This window comes from Penaeus monodon, chromosome 10 (genome assembly GCF_015228065.2).
Source record: "Penaeus monodon isolate SGIC_2016 chromosome 10, NSTDA_Pmon_1, whole genome shotgun sequence".
Classification (NCBI taxonomy): domain Eukaryota; kingdom Metazoa; phylum Arthropoda; class Malacostraca; order Decapoda; family Penaeidae; genus Penaeus; species Penaeus monodon.
In genome coordinates, this window is record NC_051395.1 from 51,109,464 (window position 1) to 51,134,463 (window position 25,000).

The window sequence follows — 25,000 nt, forward strand, 5'->3', positions numbered from 1 at the left end:
CTCAACTATGGAAAAGATATAAAAAAAATCAAAACAAAAAACAAAGGGATTCAGAAGACTGGATTCAACAAAACAATATAGCTAAAGAAAAAAGAAAAAATAAACAAAAAATCAGCCATCAATAGGGCAAAGAGCTCTCACATTTCAACTGAAATTCCTGCAATATTTTCAACTTCACTAAAGAACAACAACCAAGTAACACATTGCAACAGGCTTCAACCCTTTGAAAACAAGATTATTGCATCACTTAAATAACATCACTTCTTTACAAGATCATATTATATATGATTCTCTGACTGGTTTCAATGCAAAATATCTATTAAAGTAAGAAAAAGAACAAGGAGATATGTAATCAGCAAATTAAAGCTCCAGCACACTGGTTCAATATCCATATAATCTTGAAGAAATAATCTGATGACATAGCATGCTTATTGGAGTGTGCCTTAACAAAAAACAAAGATGCTTATTCGTGCAAATTATTTTGAGAATTTGTCTAATAATGGTGCTTGCAAAAGATCATTAAGAAAATAATTATTCAAATTTTTTTTTTAGCAATATCAATAACTAAGTGTGAACAGCACTAAAATTTGTCAATCACACACAAATCACAGTAATTAACACGAGTACCAAGGCAGCATTCCTACCTGTAGTCGCAGCTGAGCCCTCAACCACCTTCTCAGCCCAGCCAATTCCCAGGCTGGATGGACCACAACAGCAGGCAGACTTCGGTCATGAAGAGTCCCGTTCCACCGCGAATAACCACCCGCATATATGGGCATGCCGTACTGTTTTTCCAGGTGGATATGTGCAGGACAGGTTTCCTCCTCCAACTCCTCAACCTTGTCTTCTTCCTTCTCAGTGATATTTCCATTTTCTGACTCCTTTTCTTCCTCCTGCACTACAGCAACTTCATTCTTATTGGCTGGGACTTCATTCTCCTCTGGGTACGACTCCTGGCTGGTGTTCACCGACGTCTGGATCATCTTCGAGTGTATCTGTGTTCTGCTTGACTGTGTTTGACTCATGTAGGAAGACTGTTGGCTTCCTTCCATTGATCTTGGACTTTGGCTTTCATTAAGTATGTCTTCTTCACTAGCATCAACTGAGGCTTGACTAGCATCAGTCATGTCTGGACTCTCGTCAACAGACTCAGGACTTGGGTCTGTCAAATCATTACTGGCCTCACTGGAATCCTGACTTGTTTCTGTCATATCTTGACTAGCTTCAGATATATCTTGACTGGCTTCAGTTAAATCAGAATTGTCTTCAATTAACTCATGACTGGCCTCGGTAAGATCATGGCTGGGTTCTGTAAGGTCATGACTCTCTTCAGTCAGATCGTGACTAGCCTCGGTGAGGTCTTGACTAGCCTCACTCAAGTCCTGACTGACGACCGACCCCGGAGTGGCGGCTGAGAGGTCCTGTGTTACATCTGAGGACTCATGACTGTGATCAGCCGAGTTTTTCCTTGTGTCCCATGCATTGAGCAGAGATTCCTCTAATAAAGAATTTGATAAGTTGTCTTCACACTCTCTGGTGATAGACCGAGTCAGTTTCAGTTTCCCCGGTGGGAATAAGTCTCGATAATCAATGTAAGTCTCTTCTTTCTTCAACGCTGTTCCTAGTTTGAGAGCAGCAAAGTGCCTCCTAATAGCCAATTCAAGGCTACTCACAATGGCATGAGTCACATCAGGGTCGCCGATGTCTAACTGAATACCAGTGTTGTTGCCTGTGGTGGCGAGGTCATCATGCACTGCTTCCTTGCTCAACACACAAACCCACTGATCATTGGCCCCCACCTGAAACAAACATAACCATATGCTAAATGTTTACACAATATATATACATACAACTCAGAATGTCCTTTTTATAAAATGCATGTATATACATTATTCTGGAAAAAAATCATTACCACTAAATAATACTGAAAACCTGAGAAATTCAAACAAAAAATAAAATCTTCCTTGACTTACTATGATGGTGTGAATATCATGATAAGGTAGAATATGTCGAGGTTTGGATCCCTTCAGTCTTGGTGCCAGTATATAGAGCGTCTGTGTTGACAAGACAACCTGGACTCCTATGCTGTGCCCACTACTGTGACCTTCTCGAGCAGCAAACACCTGTCATCAAGATTATAAATTACCAATTATCATACAATGCTCCTGTGGTGAAGTCCCTAATGCTAGTATTAACCCCAAGAGAGCTGACTTCCTCTTATCATCAGGTGGAGAGAACCCTGCATGTTCTCAAATACCTAATTATCAATCACTATACATGCTGACTGACTTACTCTAGACTTCCTCTCTCCACCATGGAAAGCACCTCTCCATACATGAAATAGCCCCTATAATGTAACATCTTACTGGGGGGAAGTTATTGAATGTCTAGGCTCATATGAGGTTTGAATCCAACTTGAATTCTACTAAAAGCTATGTAATAAAAAACTGGCTTTTACAAACACAACAGAGGACAGACATAATGACAGTAACACAGAAAATTGTCTGGATATTTTTACCTGCTTTCCTTCAAGAAAATACATATCAAAAAAGACATCTTACCCGATACAGCTTCTCTTCAGGCACTGCTAGCACATGCGTCATAATCCATTCATCCAACTTATAATCCATAATTCTGCCTGGGGTTACAAGGTTCGACTGCCCCTGAGCAACCTCTAGGGCAAGGCGCCTTTCCTGAGATTAAAAAAAAAAAGAGTAACTAATGAATATGGGACCATTTCTATCCAAATTCTTTTATCAGTATAATGACTATTCACAATGAGTCTTCCTTTCATGAATAATTTCAGTTCAAGTAACAATGAATCAATTACTCATATCAACAAAATAAATAAACAAAAGGATTACCTCTTCCCTAAATTTTTTGCCCTCTACTTTGACTGGAATGTACAAACTTGGGGGAGCCTTATCCTTGCGAAAGCTCTTTTTGTACAGCCTCCTCCTCTCGTCAGATGAGAGCATCGACTTGGACCTCCTGCCCTGCAATCTCCCCATCCCATCTCTCTGCATCTGGGCCTCCGCCTTAATGGCCATCAGCTGCTTCTGCTTGGGTCTCGTCCCTGTGGCCAGCTGTTCCTGGCTCAGTAAGGCTCTGGTGGATGTAACTTGCTGGCTGTCCAGGATACTAGGGTCTGTTGTGGCCTTCTCCAGCAGCTCATGTCCCATCTTGGTTAGCTCTTCCCATCTCAGCCCGTCGATGATGTTGGTTCGCTGCACCACTGCTGCTGATAACACCCCCTGCTCTTGCTTTTCCCCTGGGAGACACTTCCACATGTCACTCGAGATGTCTGTCCCGCTGTTGTTGTTGTTGCTATCATCATCTGCATTGCTCGGCGTAAGGCTGATGATGGACTGGTGTAGGGGAGGGTCCTCTTGGCCCTCTGGCGGAGCTCGCTCACTCAAGGAAGGGGTAGACTGAGAGGCAAAATAAGGGGTGATAAAATTACTCTCCGCATTTCAAGAAACTTGTTGCTTTTGATATATTTCATATAAAAACATATCCTACCAGGGTACAATATCAACCCTAGACTCACCTGATCAAGGCTGGTAAACAGTTCATCTAATGCTATAGATGTTGGAAGCAGCCCTCGGTCCTTCAGGTTGGAAAGCAAGTCCCGAAGATCACCCAGATCACGAATCTCGGAATATCCGCAAAGACTGAGCCGACTGTAAGTGAAGAAGTGTGAGATCAAAACTAAGAAAATAAGGTAAATACAAGTGAAAATGAAACCTTAAAACAACAGCAGATAAACATAAATAATTGGTCACAATGCTTTGCAACTGAACACAATTCAGATTAAGTCTGAGAAATAACACACAGAAAAAGAATGAACTTCTGCCTTAAATTTTAAAATCTATTCTCTTCCTACAACTATGATAATGAACAAACTTTGCATGTGCATTAGGACCTGAAGGGACAAATGTTATATGTGACATGCATGTAAGACATTCTGAAGTTGACAAATTGTAATAAAACAGGGGGGGAGATATGGATAAGAAAATGAGCTCATTAACCAAATAAGATGGTAAGAATACATAACAAGTCACTGTAATATAAATTCATCCACTGGCTTTACACACAGATGGCTCTATGAGTGTTTAGTCACCAAGGAGTCAGTTATTAGCCCTACCTATCTCACCTGCTTACCCTTTCCCTTGATTTTTGGAAAGTTTCACTTATATTATTTTACTGTCTTTAAAGGTTATATTCTATTAACAGTTTAATCATCAAAATATCAATAAGAATAATACCATTATCAATATTAATTGTATTCAAATGAAAAACACAAAATTTTCAGCAAATTCAAGGAATGGGGAAATCTGGTGCGATCATTAGGGCCTATTGATACACTCCTTGCCGCCGAGCACATGTGGAGCCATCTGTATAAAACAAAATTCACAAAAAAACTACAAGGGGCAGTGTATAAAGCCATAGTCACTGGGTCAAAATACAGTTGATGAATAATAACTACATTTTTGAGTGAAAGTGAGAAAGAAGTTGCTGACCCTCATCTCACTGCACTTGAAAAGGTCATGTACACTGCATTACATTACTCTTTATACTTTTATTGTAAATATTAATAAACAACATTACCAAATAATTTTGTCGCCTTAAATACTGTGCATGGCCTTAGCCCCTTGTACAATGAACCTCAAGCAAGACCAACAAATTTCATAAATCACTGACTAAAAGAATGATCAAGTACAACATTAATAATAAGCAAAAATATCTTTCCCTAACCATAGAAAAATGCTTGGTATTTCTTACTTGTGTTGAGGCTTGTGCTGCTCCAGGTCAGAAATGTCGGTGAAAGAGACCCTTTTTTCCACATTCTTGGCATTGGGCAGCCTCCCCCGTCGCACCACAGTCACTTCGTCCCCTCGCATCTCATTCCCCATCTGTTTGCTCATGTTCCCATCATCGGTCCCGTTGCAGGTCGCGTTCACATTCCTGTTTTCAATAGTGTTGGCGAGTCCGTCCCCATTTTCGCTTTTCTCCTTGTACCCTTTCTCCTGCCCGTCTCCCTTACTCTCACAGTTGAGATTGTTGATGTTCCTATCATAATTATCACAGTTTTGCTTTGGTGTTCCTTCCGCGGTTGTAATGGTCGGAGAGGAAGACGAGGAGGAGTCCCAAGGGACTGTAGACGTTGTCCTGGTTTGTGTGCCTTTAATGGTGGTCGCTGTGGAGGTACTGTGCCGGTGACCCATCTCCCCACTTTCATCCTTTTGCACTTTTGTCGTGCTAAGGTTTGTGCTCTTGGCATCAGTGGGCGTCGTGCCCCCCGATGACACTCTGGATGAGCTCTGCGATGATGACCTGCTCCTCCTTTTCTTCTTAGAGCCCTGGAACAACCAACAGAAAAAAAAGTTAATGACCTTGGGAGGATAATTATAATGAGGCCTTCCGATGAATAGTTCAGGTTCTTGCACTAGACACGTCTGCCATCCAAGGGTTCAGTAAATAGTGAGCAAGGTGTCTTATCAGTCTTGAGATTGTGATGTACTAGTCAGCTGATAAAGCATCTTAAGAAAAGATCATATCTTATCTCAAGTTCTTTCAGTGTTACTTTGACACAATACCTTATGTGCTTTGATAAGATGGGTTCTCTCCTTTATCTGGAATCCATTTCAAAACATTTAGAAATATATGACACATGAACCCTTCCTAACCAAAAAAAATCTATAAACATTAAAATATTCATGAAAACAGACATTAACTATAAAATATATGCTAATAGAATATCCTGGTAACAGAAAAAAGGTTCGTTCACACACCACACTCTTCCACTCTTAAACATCATGCAAACTATCTTATTCATATGCAGTCAAAATAAAATACAAACGTAAATGATTTGATATACATGAAACAAATAATCTATGCATAGACCTGTCATGCTCTGTAAACTAAGATCAAAATACAAAATTAAATGTCCACTCAGGCACTCCAACTAATATATATATATATATATATATATATATATATATATATATATATATATATATATATATATATATATATATATATATATATGTATGCATGTATGTATGTATAGTATGTATTATGTATTATTGTGATATGTATGTATGTAGTTATATGTATGTATGTATTATGTATGTATGTATGTATGTATGTATGTATATGTTATGTATATGTAATGTATATGTATATGTATGTGTATGTGTATGTGTATGTTGATGCATGTGTATGTGTATATGTATATGTATATAATATATTATATGTATATATATATATATAATATATATATATATATATATATATATATATATTAATATATTATATATATGTGATGTGTATGTATGTATGTATGTATGTATGTGTATGTATGTGTATGTGTATGTATGTATGTGTATGTGTATGTGGTGTATGTATGTGATGTTATGTATGTGTATGTATATGTATATGTATATGTATATGTATATGTATATATATATTATATTATATTATATGTATATATATATATATATATATATATATATATATAAATAACAAAGATTATACTATTAATATATATAAACTAATATATATAATTATTAATATGAAATGTCTAATATCATAAAAAAATAAAATATATAAAATAAAATATAAATATTAAATACTAAATAATAATATAATAATAATACTATAAATTTATATATTACATATTATAACATATCAATACATACAATTATTATACATTTATACATTCAAATACAAATTCAAATTCTTTGATCTAACATTTCTTCTTTAAATAAACTAATAAGGAAAACAAGCAAAAGAAGAATTCAAGAACACAATTGTAGAAAAAGTATGAATTAGAATAAATGTCTTCACAATACACAAAATATTCATTCTCATTCATACCTTTTCTACATTTGTCAACTTGAATACGGTTTAAATACAATCCTACCAAAAAAAGCTGGAGATGAGAAAAGGAGTAAGAAAAAAGAAAAAGAAAAGAAAAAAAAAAATATAGATATTATTGATAAAACATAAAAATCATAAAAATAATAATAATAACAAAAAAAATACAAAAACATCACATTGTCTCAAAAATTGGTAAAGTAAATTTCCAAAGGCATATATTGCATGAAAATGCCTAAGCATAAGCATAAAAAATAACCTTGTACCAAAGAAAGGCTATCTAGTTGTGTCAAAGTTGCACTAAAAGTAAAAAAAAAAAAAAAAAAAATTGGCAAGCTACAAATAAATAAATTACATAGATTACTTATAAAAGTCATTACTCTCATGCACCACAATCTATAAGTTGTCAAAGCTTAGCGTCTAGAAGTGCCACAGAAGTAGTACGGTGAAAGAGGCAACTTAAAATTCCTGCTACAGCCGGCCATTCTTTCAACTGCTAGTACGGCAATTCAGGAAGAAAGAACTACTAGGCTACCTTGGCTATGTGTTCTATTTCTATGGATGTGTCCAACTGTTCACATGTAGCTTGAAAGACAGGTAACTCCCCTTCAATGGAATGCTGGAAAACAGTAGTACAGGTAAGTTACTCTAAGATGCTCGGTGGAAAATTGCTCAACATACAAAAAAGACCAATCCCTTTTAATGTCTTCTTTCCTCTGTCAACCCCGACTCCAAAATCTAAAACAGATGAAATTACTAAGAGATCCTAAAAAAAATTCTTGAACAGTTCACCATATGTCTGTGTAAATAAATTTAGCCATTTTCCCAGACCTGTTCCTTTCCTTAGATATAATGACCAACACAAATGAATATAATTTCACAATACAAAAAATAAGGCGAGCCCCTATTCCTCTCGGCCTCTATGGTTTAGAGGAGAGCCACATGCATTTTTTTTTCATGAAACCAATGGTGTCCCCAAGGACTTACAACCAAGTTTCTTCAACACTGCCTTTTCAAACAATCTAGATGCAGCTGGGTTGTACATGCTGAGTATTTAACTCATTCTCACACTCATTTACTCACTCTGAGAAAAAAATAATGGCTCTAAATGCACCTCTCATTACTCAAAAATGCAAGTTTTCATTCACAGACAAAATGGATACAAAGGACACCACACCAAAAAAAGTTCAGAGAAAAAAATATATATATTTGCAGTATCAAAAATCATCCAAAAGAAATCTTTAAATTTTTAAAGCAGGCTCATCAAATTCCCAACATTTACTACAGCTAATGAGGAAAAACAAGATCTATTAAAAAAGCCAAACCATAAGTTTGATGTAAAAACTATGCCTATGAAATTAATGATATGCAGGATACAAATTATGACATCCAAAAACAGAGGTCTCAAAATTAGTATTATCCTTTTCATTTATCTTCCAACTTATTTTTTGCATACATGCATACAGGCATGCAAGATATGAACATTAAAAAAAGAGACACAATTACACTCTAGTTTTAATATATTATGTAAAAGATAATCAGTCACTAACATAAAATGAAGTGAATGATATTACAGATCCACAAACCCCACTCAACATCAATGAAAGATTATCCATAAAAGATTTAGCACCTGTTGCCCTTACACTCTCCTAATACCCAACCATCATCCAACGACATTCTTCCCATACCCCAAACATCATCTGGCTCTCTAAATCTACGCCAAACCCAAACCGACACAAAACACATTACTCTCCAACTCCTCCTATGAGATACTGACCCAGCTCTCCTCGAGGGCCTCTGAGCATGTAGTATCAAGGTCTGGAAAATCATGCTGCGAGGGGGAAGGGATGGATGACCCCATACTGCTCACAGACATGCTGGTGGCCGAAGAGCTGCTCATACTACCCCCTGAAGCCAGCCATCCCGGAATATCCTGCAAGATCACAATGAGCCTTTTAAATATTTTGATTCTATCTCTCTGCTTCATTTCACTAGATGACTACAATCCACTATAAAGACAGGATTGTGTAATCTGTGATTTGTTTCAGCTCTATGATTTTATGAGAACACTTAATTTACTTTTAATGAATGACACAGTAATCCAAATATCTAAATATAATCCCATTCACATAAGAAAAACAATCAGGAGTTTAACAGTCTACTAAACAGTATGAGCTCCCTCCCTTCATTCCACAGAAAAAGGTAGATATCTAAGCCTTAAACGTATGACATGATCTGCCTTTGACACTTCTTGAACAGAGAGGAGAGAAAAACATATTAAATCATAAAAAATTAAAAACTTGAAACCTATCCCTCCCCCTTCAAACTCCCCTTAATATACAAAAATATACCGGGACACAAGAAAATACGAACCACAGGAATGGTGAACCGGATGTGCTCCAGTCCCGCAGCCAGCATGAGGAGGAGGTGCGTCCTATGGGGGTCCCTCAGCAGCGCTTGGGACCCGTAGTGTGATCCCAGTAACAGCTGGTGAGTGGTTAGGACGTGCAGGTAGCTCTCCAACTGACCCTCGTTCAAGCACAGGCAAATCCACGCACGACCTGAAAATCCAAAATACTGGTTTGTGATATCTGCCTCTTTGTCAGATTATTATAATCATCATAATTTATTTATCTATTTTTTATTATTATTTCAACTGAATGCTATATGTTAAAATCTTATACAATGAGATTTAACATAATAAAAAATAGTTTATAACTTGACTAACCATAATATAAAATATCTCATACTACTGTACAATCATAATGTCAATGCAATACTATACAGTACATAATCATTAATTCAATGTTAATTCAAATTTTATAACAATGTTAACCTGTAGCTTCTTGAAAACATTAAAAGTTAATTAAATGTTTTGTATAAAAAAACTTACATATAAATAGATAGATAGATATGGATATAGATACAGATAAATAGATATGAAAAAAACTATGGACGAATGGGAAGAAGAAAAAAATGCAAAAAAAAACATTAGAAAAGCAAAAGATGGAAAAAAAAAAAAAAAAAATCTCTGGCAATCTCCTCCTCACTCCCCGCTTCCATCCGCCCTCCTGTTCACGGCCTCCTATCTCCTTTTCCAGTCCCTCTCCCTCTCAGCTCACTTCCCTCCCACATCAATTTCCCTTCAGGCCCTCCCCCCCTACAATCTCACCCTCCCTTCCCTCCCTTCCGATCTCATCTCGCCCTCGCCCTCACCTCCCTCCCTCCAATCTCCCCCTCACCTCCCTCCCTCCCCTCCAATCTCCCCCTCACCTCCCTCCCCCTCTCCTCCCTTCCCCTCCAATCTCCCCCTCTCCTCCCTCCCCCTCCAATCTCCCCCTCTCCTCCCTCCCCCCCATCTCCCCCTCTCCTCCTCCCCTCCAATCTCCCCTCTCTCCCTCCCCTCTCCCCCTCCCCTCAATCTCCCCCTCTCCTCCCTCCCCCTCCAATCTCCCCCTCTCCTCCCTCCCCCTCCAATCTCCCCTCTCTTTTCTCCCCCTCCCCCCTCCCCCTCCAATCTCCCCCTCCAATCTCCCCCTCTCCTCCCTCCCCCTCCAATCTCCCCCTCTCCTCCCTCCCCCTCCAACCTCACCCACAGTTCTCCTCAGCCATCCCCCCCCTCCAGCACCCCCAATCAGCGTCACTTCCCAAAAAAAAAAAAAAAAAATGAAAATAAGAAAAATGAAAAGTAAACAGAAAATAAAAAAAGGTAAAGAGAGAGAAAAATATCAAATAAATGAGAAAAAATACAAAGAAAACAAAATAAAAGATGAAAAAGATTATATAAATAGACCTAAAATCTCCCTTGGCCCGCTACCCAGCCGGACCTTAACCCTAGAAAATAGAAAGTGAAAGTGAAAAATAAACAAAACAACAATTAAAAATAAATAATATAAAAAAGAGCCTTATATCACCCTTACAAATAACCCAAAAAAAAGAAAGTGAAAAAATAATAATAATAAAATAATAATAATAATAATAAAATAATAATAATAATAATAATAAATAACTTCATAAATAATAATAATAATAATAATAAAGTGAAAAAAACTAATAATAATAATAAAACCCCAAAATAATAATAACAAATAAATAATAAACAAGTAAACAAATAGATAAAAAAATAATGTAAAAAAAATAAATAAATAAATAAACCCCGAAAACCTTCCCCTTAAATCACCCTGCCGCACCCTACCCCAAGCCCTTAACCCTTAACACGTACCCTAAAGTGCCCTCACGTACCCTAAAGTGCCCTCACGTACCCTAAAGTGCCCTCACGTACCCTAGAGTGCCCTCACGTACCCTAAAGTGCCCTCACGTACCCTAGAGTGCCCTCACGTACCCTAGAGTGCCCTCACGTACCCTAGAGTGCCCTCACGTACCCTAGAGTGCCCTCACGTACCCTAAAGTGCCCTCACGTACCCTAAAGTGCCCTCACGTACCCTAAAGTGCCCTCACGTACCCTAAAGTGCCCTCACGTACCCTAAAGTGCCCTCACGTACCCTAGAGTGCCCTCACGTACCCTAAAGTGCCCTCACGTACCCTAAAGTGCCCTCACGTACCCTAAAGTGCCCTCACGTACCCTAAAGTGCCCTCACGTACCCTAAAGTGCCCTCACGTACCCTAAAGTGCCCTCACGTACCCTAAAGTGCCCTCACGTACCCTAAAGTGCCCTCACGTACCCTAAAGTGCCCTCACGTACCCTAAAGTGCCCTCACGTACCCTAAAGTGCCCTCACGTACCCTAAAGTGCCCTCACGTACCCTAAAGTGCCCTCACGTACCCTAAAGTGCCCTCACGTACCCTAGAGTGCCCTCACGTACCCTAAAGTGCCCTCACGTACCCTAAAGTGCCCTCACACGTACCCAGCCCTGACCCCCTCCCCCCTCCCCCTCCCCCCCTCCCCCCCTTCCGCCCGCTGCCTCCACCCAGCGAGCGGGCGACGGGGAGGCCGGACACCAACAAAACATGGACAATAACGAAAGGGAAAAAGAAAAGAAAATGAAGAAAAAAGGAAGAAAAAAAGGAAGAAGAAAAAGGGAGAAAAAAGAGGAAGTAAAAAAATGGAAGAAGAAAAAGGAAGTAAAAAAAGGAAGAAAAAAAGAAGAAAAAAAGAAAAGGAAGAAAAAAAAGAAAAAAAAGAAAATGAAAAAAGGAAGAAAAAAGAAAAAGAAAAGGAAGAAAAAAGAAGAAAAAAGGGAAGAAAAAAAAAGAAAAATAAAGAAAAAAGAAAAGGAGAAAAAATACCTAAGGGTTATTTAAAATGTTAAAATAACAACTGAGTTCGCTTCTAATGGAACGGGTTTTGGTAGATTAAGATAGATATGCATGACGCTGTTTGAGTTTTTTGCTTCTTGTTTGTTTGTTTGTTTTGGTCGAGTGACAAAGAGGCGCAATGAAACCATGCCAACAAAGGCACTGACAACGGAAGAGCACCTCCCCTACCCTTTAATTCCTGACCCCCCCTCCCCCCTTCCCCTTTCACCACGCAACCCTACTCCAAAATTCCCCACCTCTTTCCCCTTCCCCATCTCCTCCCATCCTTACTCCCCCCTCCCTAACACTCATCATGCCCCTCCCCCTCCCCATCCCCTACACCCCATCCTGCCCCCTTCCCTCCCTCATACCCCCAATCATGCCTACCCCCTCCCACTCCTCCCCCCATCCCTCGCTCCTTCCCCCTCCTTCACACCCTCATCATGCCCATTTCCTCCCTCCTTTCCCCCCACCACTACCCCCTCCCTTCTTTCCCCTCCCCCCTCCCCCTCCCTCCTTTCCCCCCACCCCCCTTGCCTCCTTTCCACCATCCCTCCCTCCTCCCTCTCTTCCGCCCCACCCCGCCCCCTCCCCCTCCCTCCCTCCGGTCCCTACCTCTCGTGAGAGGCTTGGTGGCGTAGGGCAGACTCATGACGGTGGCCAGGGTGTCCTTGTCGAGCAGCGAGGCCACGACGGGCCAGTAGCCTTTGTTGAGGGCGTGGAGGCCGTGCAGGAGGGCGGCGTCCAGACTCAGCACCAGCCACCGCCCCGTGCACGCGCGCACGCACCCGACGCCGCACCATTCCAGCTGGGCCTGAAAGGGGGAAAAAGGGAGGGGGGGGGTTAGTGAGGGTCTCTCGGGGCTGTGATTTGATTTGTGTTGTAAGTTCTAGCCTGGTTGTTATTAAGTTCTAGTTCTTGTTGTAAATTCTGGTTATAATAAGCTCGTGTTGTAACTTCTATCCTTCTGGTTGAGATATACGTTATATTCTGGTTGTTTTTTTTTAATTTTCACTGTTCCTGTCCTTTCTAATCAGGTTGTGTGATCAGTTCCGTTCCGGGTTCTGTTACAGGTTGTGCAAACTACGCTCCGAGATCCGTCCTGATCATGGCTGCCTTATAACAAATTCTCTTTGGATTGTGTGATAAAAGTCCCGCTTTAGCTGTGCTTTTCATTTAATAAAAGGGCTTGTTATGGTTGGGCGTTATACCTCTCACCTTTTCTTATCTTTATATTTGTTTATGCTTATTATTTTTTTTTTATGCTTACTTTATTTTATTATTTTTTAATGACGTCAATGCTATTACAATCTTTCTGGGGCATCTAGGCTTACACAGATTATTTCTTTGTTTGGGTGGGAGTAAATCATTTTGATGATGGTAATAGAAACAATAATAATAAAAAAATATATCAATTATGCGTTACAGCATATATAAACATGTTATATTATAATGTTATATGAAAAATGATTGGTGAATTGTATGAACTATATTTTCAAATGAAATTGACAGTAATAACATTAACAATAGTCCTAGCAACAATAACAACAACAACAACAAACACAACAACAACAAATGGTACCCCAGATTAGCGTGAATGTATGCAGATGTGTCTGTATTTGCATATCTATGTATATAAATAGTTGTATATATCCATGTATATGTTTATTTGTTAGTACATGCAAACGTATAGGCGTATATATGCGTATGCGTATGTGTATGTAATTGTGTGTGTATGTTCATATGTGTGTGTGTGTGTGTGTGTGTGTGTGTGTGTGTGTGTGTGTGTGTGTGTGTGTGTGTGTGTGTGTGTGTGTGTGTGTGTGTGTGTGTGTGTGTGCTGTGTGTGTGTGTGTGTGTGTGTGTGTGTGTGTGTGTGTGTGTGTGTGTGTGTGTGCGTGTGTGTGTGTGTGTGCGCGTGTGCACGCACGCGTATGTGTTCGTACCCTGCGTGTCCGTCTGCGTGAGTGTGTGTATTTTGTGTATTGTGTATGTAAACACATACGATGTCTACAAAGCAAGCAAGACACTCGCGCAGGAGCGACAGAAGCCGGAATGAGTGAATGAGTGAACACGACCGCGGAAAATGAGCAGATGACCACGAGTGAGCGAGTAAGCATGACCACAAAAATCTTGCGAGAGAAAATGATGACGTGACTAAGTTAGCATGTGCATATGCAACCAAACTTGAGATAATCATCTCTCTTTCTCTCTCTCTCTCTCTCTCTCTCTCTCTCTCTCTCTCTCTCTCTCTCTCTCTCTCTCTCTCTCTCTCTCTCTCTCTCTCTCTCTCTCTCTCTCTTATACATTTTCAACATTTCTTCCACACCCAAAGAATCGTCATTTGTAACGATGTGACTAAGTAGCATGTGCATATGCAACCAAACTTGAGATAATCATTATATATATATATATATATATATATATATATATATATATATATATATAAATATTATATAAATATATAATATATATATATAATATATGATATAAATATATAATATATAATATATAATATATATAATATAATATAATATAATATAATATAATATAATATATATAATATATATATATATATATATATATATATATATATATATGTATGTATATATGTGTGTATGTATCTTCTTCTTTTAACGGTAGGTTCATGTCTGAGCCGCCGTGGTCACAGCATGATACTTAGTTTTTCAAGTTGTGATGCTCTTGGAGTGAGTACGTGGTAGGGTCCCCAGTTCCTTTCCACGGAGAATGCCGGTGTTACCTTTTTTTTTAGGTAATCATTCTCAGTATTTTATCCGGGCTTGGGACCAGCACTGACTTGGGCTGGCTTGGCCACCCAGTGGCCAAGCCAGCCCAACTCAGTGCTGTAACGCTCTAACCATTCGGCCACCACGGCCTTGACGATCATGTGTATGTATGTATGTATATATATTATATATATATATATATATATATATATATATATATATATATATATATATATATATATATATATATATATTCTCTGTCTCTGTTTCTGTCTGTCTGTCTGTCTGTCTGTCTGTCTGTCTGTCTGTGTCTGTCTGTCTGTCTGTCTGTCTGTCTGCCTGTCTGTCGGCTCTCTCTCTCCTCTCTCTCCTCCCTCTCTCTCTCTCTCTCTCTCCTCTCTCTCTCTCTCCTCTCTCTCTCTCTACCCTCTCTCTCTCTACCCTCTCTCTCTCTACCCTCTCTCCCTCTACCCTCTCTCCCTCTACCCTCTCTCCCTCTACCCTCTCTCTCTCTACCCTCTCCTCCCCCCCTCTCCCTCTCCCTCCCCCCCTCTCCCTCTTCTTCCCCCCCTCTCCCTCCCCCTTCCCTCCCCCCTCTCCTCTTCTTCCCCCCCTCTCCTCTCTCCCTCCCCCCTCTCCTCTCTCCCCCCCTCCCCTCTCCCCTCTCCTCCCTCCCCCCCCTCCCCTCTCCCTCCCTCCCTCTCCCATTTTCCCACACCACCTTCCCCCACCATCGAAACACTTAACATTCGCAAAAAATAACGGTTATCCTAATGAAACCTCCTAAAAACACACACCACCCAAGAGTAACAGGGCAACCTAAGGGAAGAGGCACCGTAAACTCTACAACAAATTTCTCAGCACGTCAGTCGCAGATACGCAATGAGTCACCACGACGCTCATAGACGCAGTTAGCGCCCCAGCACTCGGGCGACACTTAACATCGCAAAATCATTACACAGGGTTTCCTCTCGCCTTTTTTGTGAAGTAACTTAAAGAAAGTAATCGAGTAAAAAAAAGAAAGAAAAAAAGAAAGAAAAAAGAAAGAAAAAAATTTAAATATATATACATATATATATATATATATATATATATATATATATATATATATATATATATATATATATATGAGTGTGAAGTAAAACTTCGACTTCATTACTCGCGAAACAAACGAAAGAAAGAAAGAAAAAAACAGGAAATGCCATGAACTAGAGAGAAGAGAGGGGAGAAGAGGGGAGGGAGAAGGAGGAGGAGGAGGAGGAGGAGGAGGAGGAGGAGGAGGAGGAGGAGGAGGAGGAGGGGGGGAGGGGGAGTAGGAGAGGGGAGGAGAGGAGGTAGTGGGAAGGAGCGGAGAGGAGAGGATCGAGGGGAACAGAAAGAAGAGGAGAAGAGAGGGGAAAGAGAGGAGAGCATCGCAGAGGAGAGAAAATTAGAGAAATACGAAAAGATAAAAAAACGAAAGAGAAAAGCGAAAGCAGAAGAGTAAAGAAAGATACAGGAGATTAGAGAAGAGATTAAAAGGAACAAAGCCCGCTACCATATGAGTTCTAAAACAGCTGTTCTTAGCCCAGCAATACACGCGAGGACAGAAGCCACGGGGGCCCCATGCGCCACGGACCACGGACGAAAGAAAATGACAAAAGGACAAAATAAGAAATAAGAAAAGACGATAATTATTATAAAATCCAAAGGACGATCAGGCTGATAAATAATAAAGGATGGCATCTTGTATCTTTCCGAAGAAGAGGAAGAAGAATATGAAGATAGCGAAGACGAAGAAGAGAAAGAAGAAGAATATGAAGATGGCGAAGACGAAGAGAAAGAAGAAGAAGAAGTAGATGGAGAAGCAGTATTAGATGTAGTAGAAGATGAATAAAAGAAGAAAAAGACAAAGAAAATTAGAAAAAAATATTGGGGAAGAAGTAGACGAAGAAGGAGAAGTAGAAGAAAAAAAGAGGAGGAGGAAAGTAGAGAGGCAGAGAAGTAGAGAGGCAGAGAGGTAGAGAGAGAGAGAGAGAGAGAGAGAGAGAGAGAGAGAGAGAGAGGAATAGAGAGAGAGAGAGAGAGAGAGAGAGAGAAGAGGAGAGAGAAGAGAGAGAGAGAGAGAGAGAGAGAGAGAGAGAGAGAGGGGGGGGATAGGGATAGGGATAGGGATAGGGAGAGGGAGAGAGAGAGAGAGAGAGAGAGAGAGAGAGAGAGAGAGAGAGAGAGAGAGAGAGCTTTGACGACCAGCATATCATTCTAATCCTATCCTCCTCCTCCCTCCCCCCACCGTCACTCATCCCTCCACCTCTCCCTCCCCCCTCCCTCTCTCCTTCCCTCTTCCCTCCCTCCCTCCCTCCCTAATCCCACGCCCCTCTCTCCCTCCCTCACCCCTCAGTATCTCCTCATCCCTCTCCTCCCCCCTCTTCCACCCTCATCACTGCCCCTCCCTCTTTCCCACCCTCATCCCTCCCCCTCCCTCTCTAACTTCCCTCCCTCCCTCACCGCCTCTCCCCCTCCCTCCCTCACCGCTTCTCCCCCTCCCTCCCTCCCCCCTCCCTATCTCCTCATCCACCTTCCCGCCCTTTCACTGTTTCATTAAGCCCTCTTAAACACTCCTTCCTCCCCCCCCCCCCCCTTCCCATTAACCCTGCCCTATACTAACCTCCCTCCCTCTCCCCTTCTCCCTGCTCCCTTTATCTCTGCCTTTCTCCCTCCTCCCTTTCACTCTGTTCTTCTCCCTCCTCCCTTTCACTCTGTTCTTCTCCCTCCTCCCTTTCACTCTGTTCTTCTCCCTCCTCCCTTCCTTCCCTATTTTAACCTCGTCCTTCTCTCTCTTCCCTTTCTCTTCTCCTTCTCTTGACCTCGTTCTTCTCCCTCCTCCCTTCAACCCTGCCTTTATCTATAGCTCCTTTTTTGCCACGCCTTTCTATCTCCCTTTTTCTCTCCCTTCTTCCTTTTCTCTCCCTTCTCCTCCTTCCCTTTGTCTCGCTCTCCCTTTATACCCCATCATTCTGCCTCCTTCCTCCCCATTCCCTCTCTATCTCCACCCTCCTCCCTCCCCCCCTCTCCTCCTTTAACTCAAGCATTTATCCCTTCTTCCATTCTCTTCTCCTCCCCATTCCTTCTCCATTTTCCACCTCGCCCCTCCCCTCCTTCCCTCCTCCCCCATTCAATCCCCGCCCTTTTTTTTCTCCCTCCCTCTTCCCTCCTCCGTCCCCTACTCCCTCTCCACTTCCCCCTCGCCCTCCCCCCTCCTCTCCCTCCCCTCCTCCCCCCTCTTCCCTCCCTCCCCCCTCCCCCCCTCCTCCTTTACATCCCCCTTCCCAAGCCTCTTCTCACGCGAGGAGGACCTTTTGACATACGAACCTCAATCGCCATACGCCATCTTCCCTTGCCCTTGATTTGAGCGGCGAGAATTAGGCCGAAGCAAAACCAGCGCCTCATTTTAAGATACATATATTAATTAACACTGTCATTAAGAAATCGTCTGTATTTTATTTGTCTTAAATAATACTAAAATGCATCCTCCTGCCCGTCGCATTCCACCCCCCATCCCCCCTACACACACCCTCGGCGATCCGGGAGGGGCGGGGGTTCGGTGCAACAGCTGTCACGTGGAAATCCGTCATACTCCTATTGTCTTACCCACCTTTAAAAATAAAAATAATACAGCCCCCCCATAGCAACAAAACCCAACGCACTTCAAAAATAACACAAACAAACAAAAAAAAAAATCCAATACTAACCCATCTCCCTCTTTCAGAATAAGAAAAAAAGAGGTCAAAATCGAGTAAATCCCCCGTGAAAAACAAGCGAGTGGGCAACCGCAGAAATCTGACGTCGGAGGAGGAAAAAGGGACTAGCTGGCAACCCCCGTCCGCATGACTCACAGGGCAGCGGCGTCGAGACTTCTCAATGACAGTGAGGGTACGGACACACTCGCGCACGGTGACGTCACATCCTTTTAAAAACCTATGCCCGCCGCCAGCCCTTCGTATTAATGAATATTCTTCCTTTACACGTGTCATCGACGGCAATCTGAATTCGAGGGTTCGAGTCACCGGCCGGCGCGTTGTTCCCTTGGGCAAGGAACTTCACCTCGATTGCCTACCTAGTCACTGGGTGGACAAGTCAGCCCAAGTCAGTGCTGGTCCCAAGCCCGGATAAAATAGAGAGAATGATTACTTAAAAAAAGGTAACACCGGCACTCTCCGTGGAAAGGAACTGGGGACCCTACCACGTACTCACTCCAAGAGCATCACAACCTGAAAACTACAATTAAGTATCATGCTGTGACCACGGCGGCTCAGACATGAACCTACCGTTAAAAGAAGAAAGAACACGTGTCATGGGAGAATAGATATGATGTCATGATCAAATTCGATGACTAGAGAGTTTTTTTGTTTTTGTTTTTACCCTCATGATCACTTTTTTTTCTTTCTTTTTTCCCGCCGATTCTGAAAGGCGTGGCGGTCAAGGGAAAGCGGGCCTTTAAGATTTCTAAGAAGTCCGGGTGCTTAAGATGCGAAAGAGAGAGAGAAAGGGAGGCAGATATTCGCCTTCTCAGAAACTATCTCCGCGATTACATTACTTGCAATCGAATATTCTCTCTCTCTCTCTCTCTCTCTCTCTCTCTCTCTCTCTCTCTCTCTCTCTCTCTTCTCTCTCTCTCTCTTTTCTCTTCCTCTCTTCTCTTCTCCTCTCCTCTCTCTCTCCTGTATGTTGTGTGTGTGTGTGTGTGTGTGTGTGTGTGTGTGTGTGTGTGTGTGTGTGTGTGTGTGTGTGTGTGTGTCTCACCCCCTCCCTCTCTCACAGTGAGTGGGTGCGAGTGTGTGTGCGTGCGTGCGTGCGTGTGTGCGTGTATGCGGCGTGTGTGTGTGTGTGTGTGTGTGTGTGTGTGTGTGTGTGTGTGTGTGTGTGTGTGTGTGTGTGTGTGTGTGTGTGTGTGTGTGAGACGACCGTACGAGTGAGGGAGAGAGAGAGTGAGAGAGAGAGTGGAGTGAGTGAGTGATGTGGTTGGTGAGTGGTAGTGTGTGTGTGTGTGTGTGTGTGTGAGTGTGGTGTGAGGGTGTGTATATGTCTGTCTGTGTATAGTGTGTATAGGTGAGTGTGTGTGGGGGTGTGTGTGGTGTGTGTGTGTGCGTGTGTGTGTGTGTGTGTGTGTCTGTCTGTCTGTGTCTGTCTGTCTGTCTTTGTCTGTCTGTCTTTGTGTGTGTGTGTGTGTGTGTGTGTGTGTGTGTGTGTGTGTGTGTGTGTGTGTGTGTGTGTGTGTGTGTGTGTGTGTGTGTATGCTGTGTGTGTGTGTGTGTATGCTGTGCGTGCGTGCGTGCGTGCGTGCGTGCGTGCGTGCGTGCGTGCGTGCGTGCAGAATGTGTGTGCATGCGCGTGTCTTTAGAATGTGTGCGTGTGAGCGCGCTATGTGCGCCTACAAATATGAATGTGCTTGTGCATCTGTATGTACGTGTCCGTGTGCGTGTGTGAATGTGAATACGAATGGTCTTGGGCCTATGTGCATGCATGTAGGAGCGTGTTTACCATGTTTACTCCAACCTTTCTCTCGACCACACTATTCCCTGCAAGCGAGAGTGCTTGCAATACCCCCCCTCCCCCCCCTCCTCCTCCTCTTCCTCCTTCTCCTTCTCCTCCTCCTCCCCCCTCCTCCTCCTCCTCTTCCTCCCCCTCCCCCACCCCGCGACCCTTCCCGACTCCAAGCACGGGAAACACGTAGCTTTGCGGAATCACTCCTGCATGACGTCCTGTGCTGTTGCATGGGAAATTCTGTTTGGGGGAGGAAGAAAACGGATGGAAAGAACGGGAAGAAAAAGAAGTAGAAAGGAACAAAACAACACACCTCCACCAACAACAACAACAACACACCACCCCAACAAAAACAACACACCGCCAACACTACCACCTCCATCAACAAAAACAACACACCACCCCAACAACAACAACAACAACACCCACCCCAACAAAAACAACACACCACCCCAACAACAACAACAACAACACACCACCCCAACAAAAACAACACACCACCAACACTACCACCTCCACCAACAACAACACACCACCCCAACACACAACAACAACAAAAACCACACCAACAAAAACAAAAGCAACAACGCACCCAGCACCCAGTGTTTGTGTGTGCGAGAGAGAATATTTCGCTAAAAATGACATGGTGTCCGCTGGCAGCCGAGTGTGTCGTGTTGTAACAAAGACATAAGCTGCAGGTTTTTTTTTTTACATATATATATTTCTGGAAAACGTTTTTAAGTCGTGTGTGTCGGGGTTGATGTTGTTGTTACTTCTGATATCACTATTATTAACTTTCTTCTAATCCTCTTCTTCCTGATCTCTTTTATTATTACAATTATTTTTTACTATTATTATTAATAATACTATGATTACCATTATTATCATTATCATTATCATTATTATCATTATTATTATTAACCTCACTATCATCATTAATATCTTTATCATCATCTTTATCACCATCATTTTCATCACTAGTATTGCTATTACTGCTATTATTACAATTACTGCTTCGTCTCTGGCGCCTTATTTATTTCTTCTTTCGTCCAGATTTTGAGGGACAGAGGAATGAGAGAAGAAAAAGAGCGGATAAAGAAGGAGAGAGAGAGAGAGAGAGAGAGAGAGAGAGAGAGAGAGAGAGAGAGAGACGAGGACCGAAGACCAAGCGAAGGAGGGAGGGAAGGAGAGAGAGAGGGAAAGGCCCGAAGAAGGGAAGGAGGGAACAAAGGAGGAGTCGAAGGAAGGAATAAGGGAGGGAAAGAGAGAGGGAGCGAGGGAGGGAAGGACGGAAGGAGTGAAGGACGGAAGGAGGGAAGGACGGAAGGAGGGAAGGACGGAAGGAGTGAAGGAGAGACAGAGAGGGAGGACCAAGGAAGGTAGGGAGAGAGAGAGGGACCGAGGAAGGGAGGGACCAAGGGAGAGAGGGAGGAAGAGAGGAAGGGAGCGAGGAAACGAGGGAGAGAAGGCAAAAAGGAAAGAGAGAAGGAGGGAGAGAGGGAGCAAGGAGAGAGAGAGAGAGAGAAGAAGAGAGAGGGAAAAGAGAGAGAGAGGGAGGGAGGAGGGAGGGAGGAGGGAGAGGGAGAAAGGGAGGGAAAGGGAAAAAGGGGACGAGAGAGGGGGGAGGGAGGGGAGGAGAGAGAGAGAGAGGAGAGAGGAGGGGAGAAGAGAAAAAAGGGGGGAGGGAGGGGAAAGGGAAAAAGGGAGAGAGAGGGAGGGAGAGAGGGAGGGGGGGAGGGAGGGGGGGGGAAGGAAGGGAGCAAACGGGAAAAAAATGAAAAAAAGAGTGGACGGGCAAACGCCCCGCCGTCGCGGGTTCCCAATGATCGGAGGAGTGGGGGGGAGGAGGGGAAGGGGAGGGGGAGGGGGGGAGGGGAGGGGGGGGAGGGGGGAGGGGGGGAGGGGAAGGGGAAAGGGGGGGGAGGAGGGGAGGAAGGGAAGGGGGGAAAGGGGTGTTTTGCTTGTGTGTTTTTGTTTTGTTTTTTGTGGGGTTTTTTTTTGGCTTTTTTCTTGGGCGTTTTTTGTTTTTTTTATGGTCTTTGTTTTTGTGTTTTTTTTTTTTTTTGGGGGTGTTTTTGGGGGTTGTGTGTGGGGGGTTTGTGTGTTTGTGTGTGGTTTGTGTGTGTGTGTGTGTGTTGGTGTGTGGTGTGTGTTGGTGTTGTGTGTGTGTTGTGGTGTGTTGTGTGTGTTGTGTTGTTTTTGTTTTGTTTGTTGTTGTTTTGGGTTGTTTTTTTTGCGTCTGCTGCTGCTGCTGCTGCTGCGTCTGCGGGGTCTGGGCGGGTTGTTGTGATGGGTGGTTTTGGGTGGGTGTGGGGCTTGGGTTTGTGTTTGTGTTGTATGTGTTTTTGGTCGTGTTGTGTGAATCGTGGTTTGGGTTTGTTGTGTGGGGTGTTTTGGGTTTTTTTTTTTTTTTGGGGTTGTTGCCCCCCCCTTTTTTTTTTCTTTTTTTTCCCCCCCCCTTTTCTTCCTTGGGCCCTTCCCGCTAAGAAAAAAGTGTTTTGGGCACCCTGATGAGTCCTGTGCTGTTGAAGGAAATTTTTGTTTGGGGGGAGGGGGAAAAATAAAAGAAGGGGGGTAAAAGGAACCCACCCTCCACCACCAACCCAAAACAAACACCCCCCCCCAAAACCCCCCACCCCCAAAAACCCCCCCCCAAAAAAAAACCCCCCCCGCCCCCCTACCCCCCCTCCCCCCCCCCCCCCCACCCCCCAATAAAAACAAAGGGGGGGGGGGCCAACATTTTAAACCCCTCATCAAAAAACAAAAACAAAAAAAAAAAAAAAAAAAAAAAACACCACCCCAAACAAAACAACAAAAAAAACACCACCCCAACAAAAAAAACAACCCCCAAAACAACAACAAAAACAACACCACCCAAAAAAAACAACCACACCCCCAACCCAAACCCCCTCCACCAACAACAACACACCACCCCAACAACAACAACAACAACAAAACCCCCCCAAAAAAACAAAAGCAAAAAACGAACCAGCCCCCAGGTTTGGTGTGCGAGAGAGAATTTTTCGCTAAAAATGCATGGGGGCCGCTGGCAGCCAGGTGGTTTTTGTAAAAAAGAATAAGCTGCGGGTTTTTTTTTTTTTTACATATATAAAAATTTTTCTGGAAAACTTTTTTTAAGTCGTGTGTGTGGGGTTGATGTGTTATTCTGATAAAATTTTATTAATTTCTTCTAATTTTTCTTCTTTCCTGATCTCTTTTATTTTTCAATTATTTTTTACTTTATTATTAATAATACATGTTTCCATTTTATCATTTCATTATCATTATTACATTATTATTTTTAAACCTCACTATCACATTAATTTTCTTTATCACATTTTTTATCACCATCATTTTATCACTAGTATGCTATTAGCATTTTTAAAATTTACGTTCGTCTCTGGGCCTTATTTATTTTTTCTTTTTGTCCAGATTTTTGGGGACAGAGGGAAGAGGAAAAAAAGAGCGGATAAAAAGGAGGAAAAAGGGGGAAAAAGGGGGAGGGGGAGGGGAGAGGGGGAGAGAGAGAGAGAGAGAGAGAGAGAAGAGAGAGAGGAAGAGAGAGAGAGAGAGAGAGAGAGAGACGAGGGCCGAAGACAAGGGAAAGGGGGGAGGGGAAGGGGGAAGAGGGAAAGGCCCAAAAGGGAAGGGGAACAAGGGGGGTCGAAGGGAAAGGAAAAAGGGGGGGAAAAGAGAGGGGGCGAGGGAGGGGAAAGGCGGAAGGAGTGAAGGACGGAAGGGGGAAGGGAAGGAGGGAAGGACGAAGGATGAAGGGGAGACAGAGAGGGAGGACCAAGGGAAGGTGGGAGAGAGAAGGACCGAGAAAGGGGGGGACCCCAAAGGGGAAGGGGGGAAGAGAGGATGGGAGCGAGGAAACGAGGGAGAGAAGGCAAAAAGGAAAGAGAGAAGGAGGGAGAGAGGGAGCAAGGGAAGGAGGGAAAAAGGGACCGAGAGAGGGGGGGAGGAGAGGGAGGGGAGGGGGGGAGGGAAGGGGGGGGGGGAAAGGGGGGGAGGGGGGAAAGGGGGGAGAAAGGGGGGGGAAGGAAGAGGGACCCGGGGAAGGGAGGGAGAGAGGGAAGGAGGGGGGAGGGGGGAGGGGGGAGGGGGGGGGGAGAAAAAGGGGGGAAGGAAAGGGGACCGAGAAGGGAGGGAAGAGGGGGAGAGAGAGAGAGAGAGAAAAAAAAGATCGAGGCAGGAGAGAGAGAGAGAGAGAAGAGAAAAAAGAAGAGAGAGAGAGGGGGAGGGGGAAGGAGGGGGAGGGAGGGGGGGGAAAGGGAGGGGGAAAGGAAAGAGGGGACCGGGAGGGGAGGGAGGGAGGGAGGGAAGGGAGGGAGGGGGAAAGGGAGGGAAGGAAAGAGGGACCGGGGAGAGGGAGGGAGGGAGGGGGGGAGAGGGGAGAGAGGGGGGGAGAGGGGGGGGGTGGAGGGAGGGGGGGGAGGGAAAGACAGGAGCCAAACGCCGGACAAAAAACATTTAAACCCAAAAGTGGCCAGGTTTATCCTCCTCGTTTGGGGCTGTGCTTCCTTCAATGCATCTTTGGGGGGGGGGGGGGGGGGAGGGGGGGGGAGGGAGGGGGGGAGGGGGGGGAGGGGG

The 25,000-nt window shown here is 43.3% G+C and overlaps 1 protein-coding gene across 2 annotated transcripts in view; it reads right to left on the bottom strand.

Annotated features, from left to right (window-relative positions):
- Window positions 1-25,000, bottom strand: part of LOC119578156 — a 49,540-nt gene that overhangs the window by 15,419 nt on the left and 9,121 nt on the right. Inside the window, exons 2-11 of one of the 2 annotated variants that reach the window (XM_037925892.1) lie at window positions 12,753-12,951; window positions 9,256-9,443; window positions 8,660-8,815; window positions 7,418-7,501; window positions 4,786-5,363; window positions 3,551-3,683; window positions 2,865-3,431; window positions 2,562-2,693; window positions 1,974-2,123; window positions 645-1,799 (exon numbers count right to left, since the gene is read on the bottom strand). In XM_037925892.1, coding sequence (XP_037781820.1) covers window positions 645-1,799; window positions 1,974-2,123; window positions 2,562-2,693; window positions 2,865-3,431; window positions 3,551-3,683; window positions 4,786-5,363; window positions 7,418-7,501; window positions 8,660-8,815; window positions 9,256-9,443; window positions 12,753-12,951 — 3,342 coding nt within the window. The remainder of the gene's footprint in view (window positions 1-644; window positions 1,800-1,973; window positions 2,124-2,561; window positions 2,694-2,864; window positions 3,432-3,550; window positions 3,684-4,785; window positions 5,364-7,417; window positions 7,502-8,659; window positions 8,816-9,255; window positions 9,444-12,752; window positions 12,952-25,000) is intronic. The other variant, XM_037925893.1, reaches the window with a different exon arrangement.